Source organism: Musa acuminata, chromosome BXJ2-9 (assembly GCF_036884655.1).
Source record: "Musa acuminata AAA Group cultivar baxijiao chromosome BXJ2-9, Cavendish_Baxijiao_AAA, whole genome shotgun sequence".
Taxonomy (NCBI): Eukaryota; Viridiplantae; Streptophyta; class Magnoliopsida; order Zingiberales; family Musaceae; genus Musa; species Musa acuminata.
The window spans coordinates 48574681-48601923 of record NC_088346.1 but is presented as its reverse complement, the minus strand read 5'-3'; the positions used below and the strand labels follow the sequence as shown (position 1 = coordinate 48601923).

Below are 27243 nucleotides of genomic sequence, written 5' to 3'. Positions count from 1 at the left end.
CTATAAAACAGTATTATCATTCTTCTCGAATATCATTCTTTCATCACATATTTTCTTCTCGATATTATCCTACACGAGAGCGAGATTTGTGTCGGTACAGCATTCGAAGCGATTTTAGGTTTTTCTTAAACTTTCTCTTTATTTATTTAAAAGATTATTGTTTGATGTTCTAACACACTCTAATGGTTGTTATATTGATATTTTTTATCATAATATTTTTCACTATTTCTTTGAAACTTTTTTCTGATTGAATTTTGATTGTTTTAGATTCCAAAAGTTCAGATTACCAAATAGATTTAGGGTGATATGGGCCACTATTGTTATTGGACTGCAGCAGTCATTTAGCTGAGCCCATTAAGATGCTTCTGCGCCAAAAGGCGTGCATATATGGGAGGCATGATGATGATTAGGGTTAGGGCATTGTTAACTCCTCGGCTTCGTCGTCTTCTTCCGCTCCTTCGCCGCCCGGTGTGTTAGGAGGAGAAAATGGCAGAGTCCAAGGCTGTGACCATCCGAACCAGGAAGTTTATGACCAATCGGCTCCTCTCCCGGAAGCAATTCGTCGGTTCCTCAACCTCTTCGCTCCATTTTCTTCCGATGTCTGCGCAAGAATCCTATTTTGTGATGCTTTCTTGATTCTTTTTGGTTGATTACAGGTAATCGACGTTCTTCATCCCGGGAGAGCAAATGTTTCCAAGGTATGTGGTTTTTACGTGGCCTCACTTTTTGTAGGATTGGGTATCGATTTGGGTTCCTTCGCGGGTTATCTTATTGCCGGACTTGAGTCTGTTTGTTCTGTGGTCGGCGACGGTGCAGGCGGAGTTGAAGGAGAAGTTGGCGAAGCTGTATGAAGTGAGGGATCCCGATACTATCTTCGTGTTCAAGTTCCGGACGCACTTTGGAGGGGGGAAGTCGACAGGCTTCGGCTTGATCTACGATACCGTAGAGAACGCCAAGAAGTATGAGCCCAAGTATCGGCTTATTAGGGTATGCCTCCATCTCTTGGCTTCATGAGGCGAGAAAATTATCGTAGTTGCTTGTTTGTATTTGGATCCTTATTGCATATTGCGTATCCTGTATGTGGTTGATACCTAGTTTGTTTCGCCACTAGATCCAATGAGAAGATGCTTCAGTCATGATCTCCTTGCAAAATCTGATCTTTAAGTTACGTGCTGAACCTACTTGTAGAAATTTGTTGACTAGTTGTTGCATGGTATTTGGAAGATGTCATATGCCAATGTTGTGCTAAATTTGCACCAGAAAATGATAGTGCTATATAGCTTTGTGGATCTCTTTAGAGTGTAATGTACTATGAGAGCAAATGTGACCCATGGTGCTAGAATCTCTAGTATTCTCGAGGAGCATATTAGAGTATGTGCCTTGTTAGCTGTATTATTCTGTTTAGTGCCTCAGTTTCCCCTGTTGTGATGCTGTTGAATTTGTTTTTTACTATTTACTTGCATACATTTTCTTTAATTTACACTGCGAAGCTAAAACTTTCATTATTATAGTGACTAGAAATTAGTTCGGTTGATGGAATATGTGTGGCGATAAAGAGATTGCTATTTGGGGACCATAGCTATGTTTTCTTTTTTCATTTTTTTGTCAAATTCTCTGGCTGGACAGCGTCCAGATTTGCTGCAACATGATGCAGAGTGAATTTTATCTGAGTTGAGTTGTCCTGAACTACTTATGATCAGAGTGTTTGTTTGCCTCCTCTTATGGATAGTAGGAGGTAACACATGAAAATTTAAGAACAGATGCATCGCGTAGGGTCCTGTAGACTAGGACATCTACAGTATCCCTATGGCATGCTCTTTTATATACTAAATGTACCGGTGAAATTCATCTCAGTTATATAATGAACGTCAGGAATTGGTCGAGAAATACCACCTTTGAAGTCTGACTGCTAAGTTTCAATAATTTGCACTTCTGGAAGTGTTGTGTTCCTTCAGTAAAGAGACTAGTAACCACAGTTCTAAGGTCTAGTGTTAAAGCCCTACAAGACTTTTGTGGCTACAGGTTTACAGCTCTCTCGTCATCAAGGGGAACCTTGGGGTAAGCCCACATAAATGCACATAATTGGGATCTTCAAGTCAGTGCCATCCTATAAGGACAGGTTTTGTTGTTCATATGTTAAGGGCTGGTAAAGTTAAACGCATCATCCACAATCTGTTCTATATGAGATGATCGAATTTTGATAATCAGAATAAGTTGTTTTATGATTCAAAGAGGCTGCAACAACTAAATAATAACCAGCAAGTGTAAATTAAGTCTCACCAAAGGAAAGGGAGGAAGTTGTTCGATCGCAAGGGAATATATTTTTACTTAATGTTTCATCTAAGGGTGTAGTTGTCAGCCAAGTAGTAAGACATTTCTTCTGATGTTCATGGCAGGAAAAGGCTGGTCCTTACAGATATATGGTGAGTGTGTGTGTGTGCCATTTCTCCGATTCCAAAAGTCAGCACCCTGCCAAGATCGAAAAAGAAAAGAGTTTACAGCTTAACAGTTTTATGGATCTTAACTTGTGACTTTGCTTGACGAGACATTTTTTTTGTGCAATTTTCAGTTTTTCTAAATTCATGATTAGGCTGTGATAACATATTTGACTTAATATCTGTCTATTTTGTCCTAAATCAACCTTTTAACTGGGTATGATACAACTATTAACTATGTAGTTTTAACTGCATATAGATTGAGTATATCTTTTAAATTCATGGTTAGGTAGTGCATGTCTCATTCTCTGGAATTTCATGTATTGTTTCCTTTTCTGGTTGACTTTTCATGAACAAGTGCTGCAAAGTCTTTGTATATGTCATCCATGATTAACTTTTTAAAGCATATTTGAGAATAATTTTCATCATACTGTGTTTCGACAGAATGGACTTGCAACAAAGGTAGAAAAATCAAGGAAGCAGATGAAGGAAAGGAAGAACAGGGCAAAGAAAGTCCGCGGTGTTAAGAAGGTGAATTATCCAGTCTTGTAGCCTTTTTATGGAATCACTTTCTTTTTTGAACAAAAAATTGACCTTCATAGGTGTAGTGGACCTACAATTAATGGTGGTCATCTTGGATTTTCTGCTGTATAATGTTGTTTAGCTTTAGTTTTCATGCGCGCACTACTTGTTCTTGTTAATAACATTTGCTTACCATTCATTTTATATGTGCAGACGAAGGCTGGTGATGCTGCCAAGGCTGGGAAGAAGAAATGAGCCAATAAGCAAGTTTTGCTACCTCTATTGTTCACCTACTATTTTAGCATTTGTGTGGCCAACGAACATTACAAGCTATGGTATATATTAGATGTTCACATTTATTTAAATCTATACTTTATGAGTGCTCTAGAAGAACAATTTTTATTTGGTTCTGAAACATAAACACTTTCCATCTATTTTTGGTTCTTCGTCAAACATGAAATATTATCTCAAGTAAATAGTTCCAAAACTTGTCATGATGCCATTTTGCAACTTCTTGGCATGAAATGTGTGTTCAATGGATTTGGTTGTTTGGACTATTTGACATGCGTTTAAGAGAATACAGATGATCTTGATAAATGCCAGATTCTATATGTAGGAGTTCTCATTATATCTATGAACTATATCTAGCAGAAGCTAGCTGAGAATTCTCTCTTTTCACTTTGTAAATGATCAGTACAAAGCCCTTTTTTTTTGTAGGCGTAAAGAAATGTTGCGGGCTTTTGTTTCTTCTGAACACATTGTAGCCAGTCGCATTACACTGCTGCAAATCTTTGGATTTTATGGACATTTAAATTGTTTGGGCAACAGATTCACAAAGCTTAGATTGCTGAAGACGGCATACAAAGCAAAACGGATTGCATCTTTGAATCAACAGCTTTCTTTAGAGTTGCTTCAGCTCATTGCATTCATGTTTGAGAATGAGATGCTGCAGAAAGACTTGAACATCATTGCCTGGTTTGATCGGAATCGATACCCAAGACTTAATTATAATTGTATCTAATTGTCAAGATTTGAGCTTAATTTTGATGGAAGACTATAAATAGAGCCTAATAGGCTAATTGATTTATCAATTTTGTTTGGTTTATACTGTTGGTTAAATAATTAAGTTTAAATTGATAGTAGTATATTTATCAGATAGTAATATCAAATGTCATGACTCGAGCCTAATGGGTTAATTGGTCCATCAATTTCAATTGAATTAAATCATTTATCAAAATCGTGCTAAGTTGTTTTAGTTTCGTTCTTGTGATGAACTTCGTGTTCTCAAGTAAGAATAAAGTTCTCAATTTTCGTTTTTAGTCCTCTCATGTGTCCACGAAACTTTAAATATATGATTACTATCGAAACTTTAGTTTCTTTATAAACGAACCTTGTACCTCGAAAGTATTATTTTATCTCAAACAAAAAATTCTTAAGCTTCTTCATATCTTTGGCACCCTTATAGTAATGGGACTCGGGTGCCCTCAAGTTTTGTAGTGGAACAACATTAGTGTTACTCTCTCTCGCATTGAGAACCCCTGTGAGCAACGTAACCTTAAACGTGAGTTCCATCACGACTTCATGTAGATGTTGTACAAAACCTTTAGTGTTTTCTATCAATCGATCGGCTAAAGACTCGACTTTGTCAATCCAAGATTCAACTTCTTCTTACGAGTTCTCTACCCCTAAGAAATCTTTGTTGGCCTTGGTAAAGTTCCTTCAAACTTACTTTACAAACGTCAATGTGGGTTTCCATAACTATAAACCTCTCCTTATAATTTCTTTTCTCGATCGACGCTTTATATTGTGCCTCCTCCGCTCGCAAAGAATAATCAACTTCTCGCTCATCTTGTTCAGTGTCACGCTCCTCTTGAGCGACTCCAACAACAGAGCAAGTTTACACTTGCAACCCACATACAACTACTTGGGGCAATGGTCTGACTTGCCCCATCTTACTTGATTCGCCATGGTGCTTCACTATGACAAGATTTCGAAACTTTTTCGCTGTTTGCTCAAATTGCTTTCCCGCTCTGATACCATAATGCCATGGACTTAATTAAAATTATCAAAGTTGTAAGGCACTTTTATGACGATGTTACGAGCATAAATAAAATTGTCTAAACCGTAAAGCACCCTTATGTCGATGTCACATACTTAATTGAGATTGCCTAAATCATAAAACACCCTTATACCGATATCATAGACTTAATTGAGATTACCCAAGATATAAAACTCCTTTGCATTATCCATCAGGAGGTTATAACCATGCTTAAGTCCTACGGACCTGTAAAAAAATAAATTAATTTGAAAGTGAACGACGGACAAATCCCAATATCTCGCGAAGAGGATAAATTTACAAACAATTCAACCACTCAATGTGCAAAAGAGAAAGAGGAGAAAAAAAAAAACTTAAGGAAATGAACAATCCCATATTCGTAAAGTAGTGTTGATCAAGTGCCAAGCACAATGACAAGTTCATATAAACTTAACGTATAAACTTATGAAATCCAATTAACGTCCAACATTACCCTAACCCCTATTCAGCCTAGTGCCACTTGAGAGATTCTAGAGTGCTGAGATTACTAACGTTTTGTATTAATGTAACCCGTAGAAAACAAGCTTTAGTATACAAAAACAAAACCATTTTAGGATAATTTTGCCTGAGCAATCACTCTACAACGCTGCGATCCATTTTTGCTCAATTTTTAAACAAAAACATACAAATCCAAAGCAAAACACATTATCAAGCATACGTACAAGCACATAAGAATAATAAATAATTCATTGATGTTGCAAGTGTACAGCAAAACAATGTACAACAACAGTTCATAAACAGTATGACAATATGTCAAACCTATCATCCAATATCATTGAATAAAATAATAAGATTTTTTTGATTATGTGATACATTATTAGTGCTTTGTCAAAATAATAAATATCAATCAACTCATACTGATAAAAACCAATATTTTAAACCATGATCACAGTCACCACTTTCCCAAGCAGAGTTTCATAAGCATCGAAACTTGCATTATAGATAGTAGAAGCATCAGATGAGAAGCTGGTTTAAATAGTGAAATAAAAGAGAATATAGTACTCCACCGTTCTAGTTGGCTATTAACATCATAATGCTTACCTATTATGGATTACAAAACATGACAAGAAGCATTAACTGCAGACACAAAACCAAACCTGAAGTAGAACAAGGAACACAACATAAGGCATCAAGGCCCACTTATTTGACATCTTAATAAATTCAATATCAATAAAGATTGATATTGAGTCTTCTAAACAATTCCTAAATTGCAAAGATATTACAATCCAAATATCAAGAAGCAGCTGAGACATCTAGGTGACAATATAGATGTGGACAAGAATCATGATAAGAACTTTCACAAGCTTCAACATACAAGTCCAGAAGTACAAGCACCCATGCACTTTTAATTTCATGGCAAATGCTGTAATAGACCTTCGGAGATTGGGACATGGAAATGCCTTCAATATTAGCTGCGATGGAGGGAGCTACATTTACTGGGAGCTTGAACCAGGACATGATAAAAAAAATAATTTCAATCTTTTTTTTTCGAAAAAAATAATAATAATCAGAAGAAGCTGCTCCTGCAATGTAAGACAGTCGTGGCCTCAGTAATTGAGTCGCATTTTCTGGCCCTGATATGTGCAAAAGTTAACCAACACATCTTCCTTCACCTTTCGCATTGTATGTCAAAAGCTAATAGCCATCAGAAGCAAACCAAAAATTAAAATGATTAGCAAAATGAGACCTTCCCCTTCCACTGCTATCTTCATGCATAGTACATGTACAAACTGTTCATAGCAGCACAGGCAACTGAATTTTCACTTGGGTGCCATGCTAAATGGAGCAATTTTGTTGTAAAATCATATGAATTTCCATTCATATCGATTCCTGGGCTTTCTGCTCCTGTGGCAATTCCATTCAAGCATGAGAGTGTACAGCAGAATAATGCACTATATCAAAAAAAAAAAAAAAACAGTCGAGAAAAAACTCTAGTGTGTAAGCACGAACCTTGTCTAAAGCTGTTCAGCGATCTTGCAGGCCTCGACGGGATTTGCACTTGTCGCCTATATGATATTAACACAGTAGAAAAAAGTCATCCATATCGAATGCTCCAAATATAATGCAACAGAAAGTAACTTCAAGTGAAAACACTATTCTGTAAGGACACTGACATAATCAGATCATTAGTTTCAGACTGTCACAGAGTCGGTATGGAATGTTCAATCCTAAAAACAATATGGATCGTACATTAATAGAAACAGTTACCTTCCACAAGGTAACCTAGACAAATAGCGTCCTCAATGAGCATAATAGTTTCTAAACTTTAAAGTTAAACCACAAGCTTTCTTAATTGACTCTAAGACAATGTTACCAAAAATGAGAGGATAATGATATGCAATGTGGAATGGCAAAATAACATTGGACATTTATAAAGAAAATAGAGAGTACATAACATACACATTCAATAAATTGTAATTACTCACTTGTGGCTGGCCATTCTTGCAAATAAACCTTGCACTCTCACTCATATAATATATGTGGTATGCACATCCAAATATATTCATATGCATACATCAACATACCTGTATATATGCAAAGATGTGTCCCATGTTCCAATTAGATGTATTACGTTCCAAACAATGATCTGCAGTCTACCCTTATTTTATCACAATCCAGGACTAAAAGATTCTACATTTCTGTTATTGTTTAATGTACCAAAGTGATCCCACAATCCATGTAACAGTGTTACAAAAATGCTTGCTAAACAGAGAAAAATCTAGAATGTGAAGTTAAGGTGTATTAACAATTTCTGGCATCAGCAGTTCCTCAACTACTGAGCTTTCTAGCCTATTTTACACTCTAAACCATTAAAGAACCAAGTTACAAAGTTAACAGTAGCTAATATACCTCAACGGATTTTTACTGGCTTCCAAAGTAGTTGCTTCATTGCATCCAGGAATACAGCCAAATACACGAAAAAGATTGCTGCAATTGAATTAATGGTAGTGTATAAGTACACATCAGAAAGCTGCAATAACACAAGAATATCACTGAAAAACTGTAAAAATGTACCTGTAAGAACCAGTTGCCACATGCATCCCATCTCCACTTAGGCAGCAATCAAATTTGTCAAATATTGAATCATTCTCATATAAATCACATAACTGCAGAGAAATGAGAACTCAGTCACCAAAGTCCAACCAACAATGCCATAAATCCAGATTCGAGGGGGATACAAAATCAATTAATTAAAAGAAGGACCCACCTTAGGCCTTAAATACTCATGGACCTGAAAAATTGCAACAGGACTTGAGTCCATGTTTATGTCCCATAGCTGATAGGTAAACAAGGAAACATATGAGAGGCAGTGAACAATTTGTAAAGAGAAAAAAGGGAAAAAGAACCAAAATTATGGTTTTCTGAATTCATTGGAAAATTTTCTGTTATCCCGAATCAGATAAAGGACAATGAAAGAGGAAAGATAATGCAAGAACATGACCTAGAAATAAGTACTATTTTTCTCGAAGATGATTTGACATAGAGTAATACATTTTCCACCCAATTTGCACCTTATCCATCTCATTTACACCAATGGTAATTGGAGACGCAATACAGTAGCATTTAAACTTGAGCTCGGTTCAAACTTAATCCACCAGATACAACTTGATCACTTAATAGGGTTAGGCTGGTAAACTAGGTAACAACATCTCAACATGACCTCGAGTTTGCATGGGTTGTCACTCAAAAAAAACAAAAAAAAAAAGAGGAGGAAAAATGAATTGGTTCATTGGGATTGTTTCAAAACCCACGCCTAGACCCAGCTGGAGATCAAGACATACCTACCGTAATACCATTTGACAATATACAGTATATATTACTTATAAGATCAAACAATAGGTTTTTATTATTTAGCATCAAATTTATACTCAATATTTTTGAAGTTATGCACTTTATACCACAATCCAACCCAACCTCATCCAAGATTAGCTCAACCAAATTTCCAATGGGTTAGATTTGGAAAAACTCCAACCCCAAATCAGGTTAGATTTGAGTTAGGATCATCCATAGTTACAAAATCACTCTACTCCCTTTAGAACATAATCCATATTGCTCATTCCAATTCATGGTCTTTCAGCATCTTGGAAAACATAGTTATGAAAACTAAATCAGAAAGTGATTGGTCAAGCCTTGGGTCACTGGATCACATGTTTAATTAAAAATATTCTATAACATATAAACTAATAAAAATGTTCTATAATATATAAAATAATTTTGTAATATTAGAAAACATTTAAAATTTTTAATATCAAAATTCATAAAGAAACTAAATGATGACTTAACATAAAAAAAACGAAACTCCAGGTATATAGAATAAGATAAAAAGAACAATATCAACCAAATTTATGAACATAAATCTTTATCCTAATTAATGAACACATAATAATATTTGAAAACTAATTACATTTCAATCCAAATAGTTTTATCCAACATAGTTGTCATAACTTGAATATTGGAAACATATTCTTAGGTGATTCTCTAGGAACGAGATTGACCAAGGGAAATGGAGCAAACCATAGGGAGACCTTGTTAGAGGAAAACAAGAGGAATTGCCAAAGGAAGAGAAACATATAAAACATAGGGGAAGATGTAAGAGTGATCAAAAGGTGAAGAGATTGAGAGAGGACATGAGGGAAGAGGGTTGAGAAAGGTGCTTGGAGGGAGATGATGAGGCAGAGAGGAGTTTTAGAGGAAGAGGTGGTGAAAAGAAAGAGAAACCAGATGAGAAAAGAATGCTTTCTTTCTCCCCTTAACCCTAAATTAAGATTGACTCAATACCCTTAAGAATAAATAGTAAGAAAAGTTTAGGTTGAGGGAATTTAAGTAATCTTAATTATATTACAAAAGTGGACAGGTTTTACTTGATCTGACTTGTTTTAAAATGGTGGTCCAAACAGTGATTTAAAAAGGCGCTCGCCTAGGCACTCGGGCGAGGCAAGGCGAGGCCCGAGTGCCTCACTTCACTTCCAGGCGGCGCGCTTCAAAGAAGCGTCACCTGGGCGCTCGCCCAAGCCCAGGCGCTGGGCGCTTCGAGCGAGCGCCTAGGTTAAACCAGGTGACCGAACCAAGATTTTAGGTCTGGTTCGGTCTTGGTGCTTTAGTTGGTTCAATCGAACCAACTAAAACCGATATCAGCTGTCGCTGCCCAACCCTAACCCTGCTCGTTGCCGTCGCCGCTCCCGCTGCCGCTTCCTCTTTTCTCAATCGGCACCCCCTTACACTCCTCTTCCTTTTTCTCCTTCTGTATACTATTAATAGTATACTAATAATAGTATTTATATTTATTAGATTAATAATATATTATTTTGATTTTATATCTTAGATTTTCTTAATTTAATAGCATATTTTTATTTAAAATTTTAAATAATTATATTTATTAATTATATTTTATATTTTTATATTTTTATATTTTAGCGTCTCGCTTCTCTCGAGCGAGTGCCTGGCCGAGCGCCTAGCGCCTCAGGCGTTTTTGGACCTTGGCGCCTAACGCTTTTTATATCACTAGGTCCAAAAAAGGGCCAAGCTAGTCCATTCATTTCGGTTTTTAGCATATCCAATCCAATAAGTGGATCAAATCGATCAATGGTTTGATTTTTGGTTTTTCTGATATGACCATCTGGTCTGATCCAGGTCTGATAACTAAGCTGGAAACAATGCCACGATTGGAGATTCAATCTCATCATTGACCGCCAAGGGAGGAACCAGTGATTTAAAAAGCGCTAGGCGCTAAAAGGCGCCAAGGTCCACAAACGCCCGAGGCGCTAGGCGCTCGCCCAGGCGCTCGCCCGAGCGAAGCGAGGCGCTAAATTATAAAAATATATAATATAATTATAAAAATAGATAATATAATTATTTAAAATTATCTAAATTATAAAAATATATAATATAATTATAACAATAATTTCAAATAAATAAAAATTAACAACATTAAAATCAAAATAATATATTATTAATCTATTAACAGAAAATTAATCATTTCAAAATTCAAATAAACTTAATATTAAGAGTATACTGAGGAGAAACGAGGAAGCAGCAGCAGCGAGCGACGGCAGCAACGGCGGCAGCGGCGAGCGGCGGCAGCAGCAGCAGCGGCGAGCGGCGGCAGCGGGAAAGGGAAAGGGAGCGGAAGGCGCGAGCAGCGGGAGGCCTCGAGGGAGGCGCGAGCAGCGGGAAGGCTCGCGGGAGGGCTCGCAAGAGGCGAGAGGGCTCGCGGGAGGCGCGAGCAGCGGGAGGGCTCGCGGGAGGCGTGAGCAGCGGGAGGGCTCGAGGGAGGCGCGAGCAGCGGGAAGGCTTGCGGGAGGGCTCGCGGGAGACGCGAGCAGCGAGAGGGCTCGCGGGAGGCGCGAGCAGCGAGAGAGCTCGCGGGAGGCGCGAGCAGCGAGAGAGCTCGCGGGAGGCGCGAGCAGCGGGAAGGCTCGCGGGAGGGCTCGCGGGAGGCGCGAGCAGCGACAGCGGCGAGCAGCGGCAGCGGCAGCGAGCGACGAGATCGGGATCGGGATCGGGATCGGGATCGGGATCGAGAGCGGCAGCGGCAGCGGCAGCAGGTAAGTGTTGGGTTAGGGTTAGGGTTAGGGTTTGGGTTATATCGGTTTAGTTGGTTCGATTGAACCAACTAACAATCGAACCAGGACCGAACCAGACCTAAAATTCTGGTTCGGTCGCCTTAGTTTACCCAGGCGCTCGCCCGAAGCGCCCAGCGCCTGGGCTCGGGCGAGCGCCCAGGCGGCGCCTATTTGAAGCGCGCCGCCTGGGACATTAGCGAGGCGCTCGGGCCTCGCCTCGCCTCGCCCGAGCGCCTAGGCGAGCGCCCGAGCGCCTTTTGCAATCACTGGGAGGAACCATCACCCCTTTGGTCCATCATTGGTTCCGCCATAGGAGAAAGTCTCCGTACCAATGTTGTACTAGCATATATAGCATCATCATCTTCATAGACAAGCCACTTAAGTGTAAAAAGTAGATATGGTTTTAAATTTTACATAGGTAGTGTGTTGCTATCTTCATATTGCTCCTAATATCACTCACAAGATTCTCTAATCTTTCCATTTCTTGGCTGTGATTTAAAAACCCGTAATTTTCAATAAACTAAACTTAACAATACCTAGTTATACCAAGCCCAGCCATTTCTAACAGAAATGGTTAGTATGACTGCTTTTGGCTGGTTGTCAATTGATCAACACAATTCACAATGGTTTCAATTGGGGAATCAAGTTTTGAGTAATTCAATTAATGGTAACCAGTTTCAACTGCTGCCAACAAATTCCTCCCAGTCCTAGCTGATCCTGGTCAAATTCCATAAAATAATGACCATTGCCTGACAAGGTTCCAATTGATCTATGACAAGCTATAGCGGCCTAGCCAATCTGCAATTGTCTCCAAAATAAAAGAGAAATTGATCACATGATTCCATTCTACTAAGAAAATGATCTATGCTGATTCTGGTCATAAGATTAAAGTAAAATCCTGATTTTTAACATAAAAGATCCAGGATTTATTGAAAGAGACATAAGCAATATTCATTGAAAGACCAACAATTCCTATTTTAGTATTTGCAACATGCAATTTACTTAATTGGTGGATTCCTAATTCGATTGCTCTTACTACGAAATGAACCTTTATAACCATGAATCTAAAAACCATGCAAGATGAATAACCAACATGATAGAAGAGTAACGAAATAGTGGATGGGGGTATGGCAGCTACATAAAATAATTATAAAAAAGTAAAAAATAATGTGAATATGGATTATTTTCATTTATCTCTAAGAAGTGAAAGTGCTCCAAGGTTGCCAACATGAATTGTAAAAAGTAGATAGAACAATTTTCTTGAACAACAAAACGGAGAATTTATTCCTTAAACATGTGGCTCAACATATGAAGTTCTTTTATAGTTGGTAGATGAAAGCATAGGGCTTGATTTGCATAGTCTAGGTTTAAACTATTTGTCTTTAGACTGCTCTACAGGAATGAAGTGACAGAAAAAATATTTTAAAAACAGGTACAAGACCATAAGAGGGTACCTTAAGAGTCATATAGTCACGACTAAGGATGTGCCTTCCATCCCTTGCAAATTTAATATCTGAAATCGAGGCAATGATCTCCGTGAAAAAAGATCTTGAACCAGGTGCCTCTCGTTCTTCGAACCTGTTGGTAGTCTCTCACAAGCTATATAAGATGATATCAAATTTTTGAGGCTAAAATATATTCTAGTAACAAGCACAATATATTTTAGATTCATTCCAAAATAGAGACCAAATTCAGTATGCTGCATGCAGAAACAAATTACTTACATCTTAGAATGGTTATCACATAATGCCGACTGTCGCAGGTCTATAAGCCGGATTGAGCCCTTTGAGCTACTATATGCCAGCATATTACAATGGGTTGGATGGAACTCAGCTGATGTTATAACCTCTGAGATGTTACAGAAAGTATGATTAAAGAACAATTATCACGACTCAAAAACCAAATGTTATGGTAATAGTGCATCAAAGATTTAAAAACCAAACCTAAAAGAAGTACCATATGTACAATTCAAGATAATGAATTACCAGAAAATAAAAGTGAAGGTCCCAGGTGCTGCAGAAGATAAATAGTATGGGATATAGGTTAAACACCCGATGACCTGGCATATGACTCACCATCCTATCATGAAGCCACATCCAGCAAGTTCCACAAGAAAAAAAGTCCAAGTAAACATCTAACGGATCTTAATAACACCAACTTTTTTCTCTCAAAGTTGAAGCCTCTGAGCTTCATATCTTCTTATAAAAGAATGGAGATATAAAATTCAGCAACTTATTACATTGTATCTATAGCTGATCAAAATTCAATATGGAATACTTAATGTGCACTTGTTCGTTCAATATGGAATACTTAATATTCACATAATAAAAAAAACTGAAAGCACATAAGTTATGTGAAGCAGAGGCAAAATTCGTTTGCAGAAATTAAATTCTAAATCAGTTTAAGTGCTTTATGATCCATTAGTCAACAAGCTTCATATTAGATAGGACTGGTTGCAAGTTTCAGTTAAACACTTAGAACTAGATTTTTCTTCTGTGGCCTTTTAAGCCCTAGACCAAGTGAATGTTACTTAGGGCCAGAAATTGCCACAATAAAAATATCAACTGATAAAGCAGCTTCACTGGAGCCACTTCAAGTCATTTTTAGATCCACAGATATAATGAACAATGAATATCATTCCAATTTCTTCCATAGAAGACGGCTTATGCAATGAATTATTTCTGAAGACATAAAAAATTAGACAGGCAGAAAAAGAAGGTCCTTTCAATCTCTGATGAAACAATTATGAGAGGAAATTACCACTGCATCTTCATTAGATATGTCCTAGATTCATAGCAAGGGTAACTATAACTTAAAAATGCAGACTCAAACCTTTAACACTCAAGGAATTAATAAAACTTCATAATCAAGAAGTAATACCAGTTAAATCCTCCATATTTGCAGGCTTCACATCAACAATATTAAAGCTTTGATTACTGATTTCCAAATTCCAAAGATTTATTCGCAGATCATCTGCTGATATGAACGTCTCACCATCACTGAGTGGAAGAAAGAAAATCAGCAGTTTGTTTCGATGAAGCTCAAGACAGCAGACAAGTGAATTTCAAATCATAACTAAAATAATAATATTTTATATAGCATAATTAAATGATAGCAGATGCAAAATTTATAAAGTAATCACTTAAAATAGGATCCCTTTTCTCATCAAATTACAACATACTGATACAAACATAGAGAAAGCAGAATTGATGTCTTAATCTAACCAAAAGCGTAGGTGGTGGCACCACTAGGTCCATGGTGACACCAAATCAGAACATAGAAATTAATCCATGATACAGAAAGAAACACAATTAAGAAGAAACATCCAGCTGATAAGATGAAAAGAAAGATTAAAAGAGCTTAGGCACAAAACAACTGAGGCATGAAAGAAATGGAACTCAGATAGGAAATAGGACACTAAAATAATTATGAAATAAATAATCACCTGTTATTTGAAATGGAGTTTATGTGGTAATCATGAGCATGAGAATATATCCTTCTACATCTAGCAATGAGACTTGTCTCTTGACTTGTCACCTATGTATACAAACAAACATACTCAATGATCATTACACTGACTTAACAGTAAACCTGCAGTCATGAAATAACATGACAGAAACGGATGCAGATGAATTAAAGAAGACAAAAGAAGGGCATTCCCAGTGTACAAGCCTCCAGCATATGCAGGATTTATACACAAGCAAAGAGATTGTTCTTGTGACTCGAGATCTGGTCACCCATGTAGTAAAGGAAAAACCTTATCAATTGGCCATGGCTCACCTCCAATAAAAGAAGACATCAATGCATAACATGTTGGGGAAGATTCAAGGCATGTACAAGTGAGATGCAGTTAGCTACAGCAACCCAATCAATTTGTTGAATGATGCACTTCTTTTAAATGCATTATATACATTCATGCAGCTAGGTTGTAATCCTATTTTGTATGTCCAATAGGCTGGGTAAAGTACAACTACCACTGGCAGACGTAGGGATGGAAACCCTCCAGGAGGAAACGATAAGTCATAGCTAAAGTGACCGTACGGTCTTTCAGAACATCCGCCATTTGGAAGATATCCTATAGGACTAGTCATGCTTGAGCTAGAAATGCTGCCATTTCCTACAGCTTGAAAAGCATCCACATTCATCTCAGAAATCTTCTTGACTTTTTTTTCTTCCACCTGTATAGATTTAAAAGAAAAAATTAATAACAGAGCTCAAATTCTAAATTTGTTTTCATTATGACATGCCTACCCACACAGTCTCAAATTCCATAGTCATAAGATTCACAACCATCACAGTTCATTTTCTAGAAAAATCTATAACAATTTAGTAAAAAAATCTAAATTCAGTACAAGTATATTTTTACTAAAAACATGAGAACTTAGGGCTTCTTTTGATTTTTTTACATATTTATCCTTCCTTTGGAACAATCAAACTAGTCCTTTTGATATGAAACAACTGTACTTTCAGCACACTTTGCTTTCTCAATAGGAACACATGACATTGCAAATGCAAGAAATGAAATAAGGAAGTTACAAATAGATCTATTACAGGAAAATAATATTATTAAAAACATCATACATCATAAAATAACCTAGACAACCTACTCAAGAATCATAAGGTTAGAAATCAAGGTTAATTGAGTCTTGAGAATCAGTCTTATACTACAAAACCATCAATAATGAGACATGACATCAACTGTACTGAAAATAACCCAACAAATATAAGCAAAAGGATCAGACATTTGTCATGATTTTTCTCTACTCTTTAAAATTAAATGCAATTCCAGTAGAAGTGCAAGAATTTCAAGAGTCACCATGTAAATGCAACCTATCTTTTTTAACAGCCAGTAATAGTAAATATTTTCAAAACAATTTAAAGCAAAAATACAGCAATATTTAGTTAAGTAGAGTTTAATGATGGTGGATTCATAATCTATTAATGGACTGCAGCAACTGGAACTGCATCTTGGTCAAAAGCCAAAGATTTTCAATTCCAAAGAAATATTCGGTAAATGTAATTGCTAACATGATACGTCCTAAACAGCAAGGTTAACACCACCTCTGTGGATCTCAGAGTGAATTTTTGGTGCACTCTTAGAAAACAAAGTGCAAAGTTTGATGTCTGGCATAGTTCAGCATGAGTAGCATATGCTATCATAGATATCACTCTAACATTACTGATCCACAACAGAAATGGAAGATGATACAATAAGATCAACAAGAAACTAATAAAAGACTGAAAATAATAAACATATACAATTTCTTCTAGAAGAGCCAGAATCACATGAACAGATTATTTATAAATGAGCAGAAAGTGAAAAGGCACATTCAATTTCTGACTTAAAAGAGAATCACAATTTTACAAAAAGAAAGTTATCACCAGTGATCAAGAGTAAGAAAGATGACAATGTCAGTATGAATGAGAATAAGGCCTACCTTCCAGTATTTAATTGTCTTGTCATTAGTAGAAAGAAGAAAAAGAGCATGATTGGCTGTTTGACACCATTTGATTTTATTGATCTTCTCCTCTATTTCCAAGCTTTTAAGATAGTCAAACTGGTACAGACATAAAAAATCTGCATCAAATTGCTATTTCACATTAAGTGAATCATATTTTAAATAGCTGTTACTTATAGCAAAGTACCTCAGGTTCATGGCTTTGAAACTCAGTTTTGTAGCGAAACTCAGGGTGCCTACTAATTGAATGATCTTGTTTCTCCATGTCCTTTCGGGAGCCATACTGCAGAACAAAAACACCGAAACATGAAACTTCAAAGATCACAACAAGACAGGTATGGGCAAGAGCTCAAAGATAAGGAAGTAAACATACATTCTTAACATCTGTCCTTTCAAATAAAACAACACGTCCTCCTCGATCTCCAGTGGCAAGATGGTCTCCAGATTTATCAAATTCAATGGCCGAGATAATATCAACTGCAAGGAAACAGACACCGAGGAAGTCATCTTAAGCAAAGAGGACCTTATGCAAAACTCTTAACATTTGTTGTCATACAAAAGACCTTAACTGATGACGACAACAAAAATCATCCCACAAGAAATGCAACAAGATGTATTCCTTAATAACTTTAATCAGGAAGTCAAGATAACAAAAAAGCAGATGAGTGCTAGCATGGACAAAGCTTTCCTTTTTCAAATAACAAAAGAATAAATTTGATAAGAGCCCTTCAGTCCGATTCATATTCCTATACTCATCTCGTTTGTTCATATTGAAACCTCGCAGGGGTTCGTTAGAGATCATACATGAACTATGTACATTAACTTATCAGTACTAGAGGAACACCCAAAACCCATTGTACTATTGAGAGAGAGCAATTTGAAAGAGAAAAGAGATGAATTTAGATCATACATTTAGAGAAGAAAGAAAGAGAGAGAAGGAAACCAGCCATTTATAGAGAAGAAAAAAAGAGAGATAGGGAACCCAGCCATTTCTTGGCCATTTATATCCAACCCATACTTTGCTAATATAAATACTCCACAACTTTTAAGAGACGAGAAATTGATTCATCTTAAGCTCTAAGCAACTGCATTCCTCATTTGAAATCATACTAGGAATAGCCCTCCAAACTGGGTTTTCACTTTTTCAGAAGAAGAAAAACATCCTTGTTTCTGAAGTTTGCAGATGCTCCCTTATTATAACCTCTAATAGCGAAACCCTGATATTTCAACCCTGATACCAAAATGCTCCTACACGATGTGGTTTTGTTCCTTTGTCAATCTGGTTGAACACACTTGATTGGGGTTTTTGAACTGTTGTGCATATCTCAGCATGTGAACAGCAAATAAAAGAAGTCATGAGAGTAATTTAACTCCTGAAATAATCCAACTCTTTTTAGACAAAAGGAGCAGAAACATGCTCCTGAATTGTCTGCCTTGTCACATAAGGATTAGTTCGCCTTAAATATTTAAAGTGACCTGCTTGCATTGCTACAGGCATCCAATCAACAGTCAATCCCCAACCAAGACATATACAGGTGGAACTAACTCCATCTTGAGCTTCAAATATGAATAGTTCAAGGATGAGAAAGTTGCAGGTTGAACTAGTGCCAATCAAGGTTTCAAATGCCAGAATTTACCAGTCAGACCAAGGACCAGTACCATGCCATATAGCTTGGTATGGGTCAGTATCCAATTTTTATTATGGTCAGTGATATTAGGCATTGTAGGCTGGTATACTGTCCAAATTCTGATAATGTATCAGTTCAAAAAGGTGTCAAAACTGGGTACTGGACAAAAATAAGTTGATATTAATCAATGCAGTGAACAGGGTTCCAACATAAAGGAGCTAAGAATTTCATGAAAAACAAAACTGGAGATTATCAGTCCAGCTATGTAGCAAAACTTCAGTATATTACTTTGATGCAGCATCAATCCTAAGCTGATTTCTCCTTCGTCCGACTCTTCCTCATTTTCACCAGCCAAGATTAAATCAACTAGCTTGCACCTATGCCCTAATGTGAACTTCTCATCACATTGGAAAGATCGGTTGCCATAAAAGTTCAGTTAGCTTTTCACTCTAAGGCAGAAGAATTATTAGATTTGGTCAGTCAAGTTGAGGAAACTGCTCTTAGTTGGGATAGTAGGAGTTTGGCTTAACTTTGAAGTTGAAGTGTAGAATTGATTTATGATAGATGTTTCTCTGCTACTTTGGCCCATCATAAGCATCGAATAACATAGTAGGTTTATCCAAGACTTGGGCAGAAAGGCAAACCTTAGAACCCCTAATATGTTGCCCAGTTAAGAACTCGATAAACAAGTTATTGATTTCTCAAATTCCTCTTGAAACATGACTACAATTCCCATCCTAGTCAACTGACACAGCTTTCGACTCAATTTCACTGTGCAGGATGACCCAACCCTTGTGATGATAACTTCGCACAATTATTTCTAAGTAGGCGTAATAACTCGTATTACGTACCACTAACAGCATTGTGACTTGCATCTTCAAAGGGAACAGCAGCAAAAACGATCCTTCGAGTCTTTGAGAGTAGGCATGCAGTTGAAGAATTGTGTTGTGCAAAATCTTTGTCATGCAAGCGCTAAACCTGATACATCATCACGGTTGCTCTGCAGGTCACCCAGGGAGCTAAAAATAGTGATGTTCTTGTAATGAAAGTATCACAGGATCAACTCACTGTTGCTGCTACTGAGGTACTTCTCTTATTCCTCCCACAACACGGATCTCATTGCTCCCTTACCCTTCATAAGGACCGAACCACCAGAATTTTAACTAAAAGAATAAGGAACCTATTACAGGAAGTAAATGCTGTCAAGACATGTTTCTGGGCTCACACGCTCCCTTTATCTCAGATAGCTAAACCAAATATTTTGTTCCTGAGATAAATATCCCTCTAGCCACAATCGAACATGTACTGACCAAAATGACAACTAGATAGACCCTGCAAACTAAGACAAATAACTGGTTATTAAAGAATCAATTTTGCTTTGTTGGTGTAATATCCCTCACTTTTGAAAATTATTAATAAAGATTTATTTATAAATCGGAGGACCTATATGTAAATATAGAAGAAGAAGAAGAAGAAGAAGAAGAAGAAGAAGAAGAGAGGAGAAAGGAAGAAGAGGAGAAGAAGAAAAGAAGAAGAGGGGAAAGAAGAGAGGAGGAAGAAGAGGGAGAAGAGAAGAATGGAAGAAGAAGAAAAAGAGAGGGGAGTGGGAGAGGAGCAAGAGGTGGCAGCAGCTAGGGCTGCAGCACCTCTGTTTCCTGCAGGCGGAAACAGAGGAGACGAGGTGTGGGGCGTGGGGAGGAGAAGAAGAAGAAGAGAAAAAGGAAAAAAAAGAAGGATGGCTGCGGCATGGGCTGCAGTGAGAAGGTGTGGGGTGTCGGGTAGGAGAAGGGAAGAAGAGGAGAAGAAGAAGGAGAAGAAGGAGAAGAAGAAGAAGAGGAAGAGAAGAAGTAGAAGCGGGTGAAGTGGCGGCACCTCTGTTTCCTGCAGGAGGAAACAGAGGAGAGGAGGTGCTGTTCGTCGGGGAGAAGAAGGGGAGGAAGGAGAAGAAGAGAAGAAGAAGAAAGGAAGGAGAAGGAAGAGGAGAAGGGAAAGAAGTAGCTGCGGTTGCGGCTGTGGCAGCTGCAGCTGTGGCAGGGAAGGAGGAAGAGGAAGGAAGAAGGGAAGGAGAGGAAGAAGAGAAGGGGAAGAAGGGGCTGCGGCTGCGACGATGGCAGCTGCAGTTGGAAGAGAAGAAGGAGAGGAAGATGAGCAGGGGAGGAAGAAGAGGCTGCGGCAGTGGCTGAGGCTGCGACTGCAGCAGTGCAGCTGGGAAAGAAGAGAAGGAAAGGAAGAAGAAGAGAAAGGAAAAGGGAAGAAGAGAGGAAGAGGATAAGGGGAGGCAGTTGCGGCAGTGGCAGCTGCGGCTGGAAGAGAAGGAGAGGAAACAGAGCAGTGAAAGAAGAAGAGGTTGCGGCTGCGGTGTGGCAGCAGTGTTTGGGAAAGAAAAAAAATAGGAACGAGAGAAGGGAGGAAGGAAGTAGTACAGTGGAAGGAGCTGCGGTTGTGACAGTAGCTGCGGTCGTGGCTACGACTGTGGTAGTGGCAACGGCGATGGCTACGATAGCTGCGTTTGAAAAAGAAAACGAAGGAATGAGAGTAAGAGAGAGCAGGTGACTATGCCTCTATGTTCTGTATGAGCTGCAGTTGTGGAGGAAAAGTAGAAGGATTTGGGCTGACACCTTCTTTGGATCTTCGGATCAAAATCTTTGAAAGGCAAGTTTCCCGATCGTTTCTCCTGTAATTGTTCTAATTTTTCTTATTGCAAGTATTATGATCTTCCTCGTACAAGTGTTCTTATCCTTTCTATTGCAAGTGTTCCGATCCTTCCTATTGTAAGCTTTCTAATCTTTCCTATTGCAAATGTCCTGATTTTTCCTTACTGTAATTTTATCTCTACATTTTCTTTGAATATGAGAAACTTTGAATTGTTCTAGTCTTGCATTTGATATATCTCCTGTTTAGACGTAACGATTCGAATCTGTGCAACTTCTGAAATTCTGACCTTTTGATACCGAGCTGCCTATAAGTCTTTGTTGGAAACTCCGATTTGTTCAAAACTGATTTCATTGGAAACTAGACTTGTAGATCTTTCTTTTGATATATGGATTGAAAGATTTGGAGTCCAAATACCTGCCCAGTTATCTATTGAATCTGACCTTATGAATTCTGCCAAACAGAGATTTTGTTCTTCGACCCTTGTTTGCCAAATTATTTGTAACTCTCTGTTGGACATTTCAATTCATATGAAGCTTATTTTATGTGAATTTAGATTGAAATATCTTTCCAATGATATATTTCTGAGTAAATTAGAGCACGATTGATAGTTTGAATCATTTGTTCAATGTGCCTCTTGAATTATGCCAGAAATCGAGCTTTGGTCGATTTCGCATATTCTGGTTTCATTCCTTTGGAAATTGATATCCTTTAGCTTTCTTATTCAATTAAGCTTTATATTACTGTTTTGAATTCTTGTATACTCTTGTCCTTCAAATTATTTACATTCTTGAAAACTATTGTGTAATGTTTATGCTATATCGTATTGACTCATATAAGCACATGTATATCCCATTGTTCCGCATTTGCTTTCGATATGTGCCTATTCCAGTTTCATTCCTTTGGACATTGAATTCATCTAACCTTTTTATTTGAATTGAGTTATATATGATTGCTTGAAATCCTTGAATGCTCTTGCTTTCATTTCCTTTCAAATCTGAATACAATTGTGAAAGATTATTGCTTACTTCGTATTGACTCGTAAAGGCACATGTACGTTTGTTGTTCCGCGTGTGCTTCCGATATGTGCTATTTATTGTTCATACTGTCCCTTTGTACTCTGGTGTTTGTGGGATATTGTGAACCTTTGCCAGAAATGGTGAAGGGAGTTATGCATAGAGCGTGTGATGCTCTGTCGGCCCTTATGACTTCACTCAGACGTGGGTGGATGGAGCTCCCAAACGTAGGAGACTTATGTTTGGTGGTCATTCAGAAATAGATGTACCATATTATGTTATGGTCCCACTTCACCTTCTATATGTTTGATATGATATCCAAAGCTTTGGTTATGTGTTTCTATGCATGCTTTGGATAAGAATGATATGAATGTAACGTCAAATTCGACGTTTGAGCTTCTATTTCATATTCGTTCTTTGATATGCTACGAAATGGTCCATATGCCATTGATATGTTTCGAAATGTCCCATTTGTCATTGATATGCTCCGAAACATTTCATACGTCGTTGATAAGCTCCGAAATGTTTCATTCGTTATTGATATGCTCCAAAATGTTTCCTATGCCATTGATATACTTCAAAATGCTTCACATACCATTGATATGTTCCGAAATGTTTCATTTGTCATTGATATGCTCCGAAACATTTCATACGCCTTTGATATACTCCGAAATATTTCATTTGCTATTATTACGCTTCGAAATGTTCTATATGTCATTGATATGCTCCGGAACATTTCATACGCTATTGATATGCTCCAATTACTCTATGCTCCATTTGTTATGAACCAAATAGGTTTTGAATGACATGACACATATGATTTTGTATCTAATGATATGGTATCTTGAAAATTCTTGTATTCTGCCTTGCATTATGATACCTTGTTTGAAATCATTTCTTTTGTTCTGAATATGCTTTGTCACTTGCTGAGCTGTTTTTAGCTCACTTCGTTGTTATATAAAATCTTTCAGGTCAGCTTGTCACTCTTTGAGATGTTTGAATTAGGCTGAGGCAGTGGATAGCTATTCAGAATTATGGGCAAGTCTTGTTGATTATTATGTTATTGTTGTATAAGCATATTTTGTATGAAATGAAATGTTGTCGATAAATCGAAATGGATATACTGTGTAAAAGGGTTAGAAGATCTCTCTTATTTGGAATTTCATAATGTTAAATCTAGTTTATGATGATATGAACTTGTGGTGAATAATTGGAGTTCTGATTGTATAAATTATTTAACTTGTGGATTTATAAATGTTGTTCATGTTTGTTAAGTTGGCTTGGATTGTCATAAATGTGAATTATTGAGTGATGTGATATATGATTATAAAATACACATGTTTCATAGATGTGAATTTGATAGAATGTTTTTCAGTGTCCTCAAATGTGTGTTTGGATCCTGGATGGATTGGTTTTTGATGAAAATTTTAATATTATCGCTATATTATTTGAGGGGGCGTGACAGTTGGACTCAGGAAAATCTAAACTAACCTAATTCCAAGGCTAAAATGCACCATTAATGTTCATCACAAATATTATATGGAAGTTGTATCAGTACAAGTTTAATTCATAGATCTTTTTAATCGTTTAAATAAAGTGCAAGATATATTGAACACAACATATCAGTGATATATTGGCCAACCTTCCAACAAGCATCTCGACAATCCAGTGAAGGAATGTGTTCACACATAAATATTAGTCCAACTACGACTTCACAAAATTGAACAAATAAGACAACCCCCCAACATAGGAAACAATCCTCGCTACATCTCCATATTTCGACCTTGACCACATGTCTTCAGCTGGTTTGTTTTTGTCCTTATACAACAACGAAAAATATGCCCAGAAAGGAACACAGGAATGTAGCTAATTCATTCATTCTATTATTTCAATGACAGCATTATGCACTAAAGCTCTACCTGCACAAGTATGATTTTAGCTCACATGTAGCCTTGTGCAATCAGCTGATCGTTAAACAATTCACAATAAATTGATCAATCTATGTCAATTGTGCTTATTAAAATGATCACTCAAATTACATTAAATTGTTTGTCATTTTTATCAGCCTCATGAGTTAAATTTCCAGACTACTGACAACATATGTGATGAGGAACTGAAGCACTTTACTCTAACGAGGTGTAGGAAATGAATGCTATGAATGCTATAATTGTGACATGAGCAACCAATAGAAGACGTAATTTTTATCTTCTCAAATCATTGATATCCAACTTGAAAAAGTTCTAACGTAGATTAAACAGTGTTATATATGAAACCATTGGTTGTTGTTGGAGTTCCAACTGTGACAGATCGGACTATCTTTTCTGGTGAAAAGCATCCGTCGTTAGCACAAATGAGCAACCAAAAAGTTAAAGCAACAACCCATTATGTATAAGTAGACCAATTAATATAGAAAGACAGCTAAAAGATAAGACAATCTAAAGAGTTGATAACGCATGACTAATCTGACAAAGCATGAAAACTACTCAAAATTCAACCGAATTTTTCAACAAAGAAGAATAGTGACAATCAACAAGTTCATTTAATTTCTCTATATAATAATTGCAAGAAATCTAATAGAAGCACAAATAATAAAATATTCAGACCCAACAAGAAGAAGCACCATTTTGTACTTCAGAAAAGAGTAACAAATTCCAATCTTTCCCTCGCGAAGAGGGAGAGCTACAGCCGTACACATCAATCATACCGCATTCTTTTCTAATAGTCCCCAAACAAGGTACTTCCGATATCTCGAAATCAATTCAATCAGCAACCAAGTGAAACGAAAAATGGTAAGTTTGAGAAGAAAACAAAATGCCAACGTAACGCTAAGCTCGTCCAGCACCATCAAAAACCGATCTGACAAAGGGGAAGCAAAAGGGCGTACCTTCCTGCACCTCCTCCCCCGCTATCCGCTCCCCGAACACCTGCGAAAACTTCCACTCCAGCGGCGGCGGGCAGGACGACTCCGCCGGCGGCCCAGCGCCCTCGGCCCCATTGCCCTTCATCTTCTGACCAGAATTCCGGCAGGATCGGCCCACTACTCCCGCAACATAAGCGATCGGGGCAACTCAATCAGTCCAATTCGAATCGGATGACCTCGTGGGAGTTTCCAGCGGTCGGGGATCGATACGACGGAGTAAAGAGGAGAAATCTTTTGCTACCTCGTTCGCTGTAGCCCTTCTTTCTTTCGCCCTAATGAGAGGCCAAGTGTGCCTTTGTTTTGCCCCTTTTCAGTGCTTCTTTCTCTGTAGCTATCAATCATTCCAAGGCAGTAAAGGCCCTTCTTTTATATGTAGTGGTTTAAAAGCCCAGCCCATGTTAGTTTAATTTTGGGCTTCCATCAGTGGTCAGATATGTGAATTGTGTTTGGAACATTAAAAAAAAAAAAAAAAGCCAATTCCAATCTTCGATTTTTTCCCAAAAAAATCCCTCACTTTTATTTTTCTTAAACAGTATTATTATTTTAAAAAAAATTAAATTTTTCCTCCATTGTCACCACCTTCATCGTCCTTCGTCTTTACCTTCAGTGTCTCCGTTGCTTGCTCTCACTATAACGTTGTATTATCGAAAGCATATTATCGAGAAAGAGAAAAGGAGAGAGGAGGAGAAAGACGATAAAAAAGGAGAGAGAAGAATGAGTGATGCGGAAAGAGAGAAAGGCGGGAAAGGAGACAATAGCGAGGGAGAAGAGGGGAAGGGAAGAGGCGACGGATAAAAAAAAGGAAAGAGAAGGGAAGGGGGAAGATCAGGCATAGAGGGGGCGAAGGAGAAGGGTGAGCGATGAAGGCATTAAAGTGAACGAAATGGCAACTTGAAAGTAGAGGAGAGTGACTCGGATACGTTGCTTAGGAAAAAAAACGAAGAACATATTTTTAGGAAATATTTAAAAGTAAAATATTTTTGAGAAAATCACCCTTAAAAAGTTAGCAATAAACAAACGAAGAAGGTGGAATAATGATAATTATGTAATTATTGAGATCAAAAAAATTTCTATCATAAACCTAAGAATCAACCTTTGCGTATTTATTTGGATTGACTTATAGGAACTTGATGGATTACCATCATTAACTTAGGTTTAATTATTGTGGCTTGGATACAAAATGACCATATGTAAAGAGGTCAAATGTATCACTAGTCAGATCATGACATTCTATATATAAAGAGGTTGTAAATGCAATATTGCATAAGATGTTTGACCTTGGTTTTAGATTTTTTTTTAAGAGAAAAGTTAAATGATATAGACCAGTAGGATCATCATTTTCAAAACTAGTAAAAAAAAATTGAAATTTTGATGCCAGAGCACAAGATTGAATGAAGAATGATAAGAACAAGACTCTACTTTCTTTCCACATATGAGCAGTAAATATTGAAACATTTCAGTTTCTAATTCCTGGTTTCTGGTTCTCTATAATTGGTTTGTTCTACTAAACTGTAATAATAGGACAATGATGTATAATATCAATAATCCTAAATTAGCCACAAAAAACTTTCATATTTATGAGGCTTTGGACTTCTCTAAGAAGTTAAAACTTAAAACAACTTCATAAGTTTCTTTTTTTTCTCTTCTAATAACCTACTTTTGGAAACTCTTGAAATAAAGTATAAATCCATGTCAATAACTAATTTATTGTGCAGAGAACTGTTCACAAATGCATGGAATATTTCAATCCTTAGATCTTTGACCTGCATTGCTGGTGAACCCATCTTTTGCATGTGTGTGCATTTGAGAAAATGCATGGAGAGAGAGAGAGAGAGAGGCATCTTTGCTGCCTTAGTGAATCATGAATGCCTTTTTGGTGTATTTGTGCTGCTGCTGTGATTGTCATGAATCAAATTGGTCAAGATTATCCATACATAGACTGAAAATTAATAT

At 37.3% G+C, this 27243-nt stretch overlaps 3 protein-coding genes across 5 annotated transcripts; 1 reads left to right on the top strand and 2 right to left on the bottom strand.

Annotated features, from left to right (window-relative positions):
- The first annotated feature begins 373 nt into the window (after window positions 1-373).
- Window positions 374-3808, top strand: LOC135623786 (small ribosomal subunit protein eS24z). 2 transcript variants are annotated; one of them, XR_010491485.1, is made up of 6 exons: window positions 404-561; window positions 657-698; window positions 817-987; window positions 2880-2966; window positions 3171-3292; window positions 3675-3808. XR_010491485.1 is itself a non-coding variant. In XM_065127130.1 (5 exons), the coding sequence occupies exons 1-5, from the start codon at window positions 487-489 to the stop codon at window positions 3210-3212; spliced, it is 417 nt and encodes a 138-aa protein (XP_064983202.1). In that variant the 5' UTR covers window positions 374-486; the 3' UTR covers window positions 3213-3454. The 2 variants fall into 2 exon arrangements, 1 of the variants encoding a protein (XP_064983202.1); XM_065127130.1 differs by lacking the exon at window positions 3675-3808 and having other exon boundaries at window positions 374-561; window positions 3171-3454.
- Window positions 3809-6169: 2361 nt separating this feature from the next.
- LOC103999309 (serine/threonine protein phosphatase 2A 55 kDa regulatory subunit B beta isoform) lies at window positions 6170-25632 on the bottom strand. 2 transcript variants are annotated; one of them, XM_009421032.3, is made up of 14 exons: window positions 25255-25632; window positions 17448-17551; window positions 17262-17357; window positions 17054-17173; window positions 15587-15793; window positions 15061-15152; window positions 14496-14614; window positions 13340-13463; window positions 13070-13193; window positions 8261-8329; window positions 8068-8159; window positions 7903-7980; window positions 7003-7058; window positions 6170-6897 (listed from the first exon to the last, which is right to left on the bottom strand). In XM_009421032.3, exons 1-14 carry the CDS (start codon window positions 25373-25375, stop codon window positions 6761-6763), a joined length of 1539 nt encoding a protein of 512 aa, XP_009419307.2. In that variant the 5' UTR covers window positions 25376-25632; the 3' UTR covers window positions 6170-6760. The 2 variants fall into 2 exon arrangements, with proteins under 2 accessions (XP_009419307.2, XP_009419308.2); XM_009421033.3 differs by having other exon boundaries at window positions 15590-15793.
- LOC135623246 (uncharacterized) lies at window positions 17563-25072 on the bottom strand. Its single transcript, XM_065125995.1, has 3 exons — window positions 24974-25072; window positions 19771-21255; window positions 17563-19680 (listed from the first exon to the last, which is right to left on the bottom strand). The coding sequence occupies exons 1-2, from the start codon at window positions 25070-25072 to the stop codon at window positions 20146-20148; spliced, it is 1209 nt and encodes a 402-aa protein (XP_064982067.1). The 3' UTR covers window positions 17563-19680; window positions 19771-20145.
- Window positions 25633-27243: the final 1611 nt, after the last annotated feature.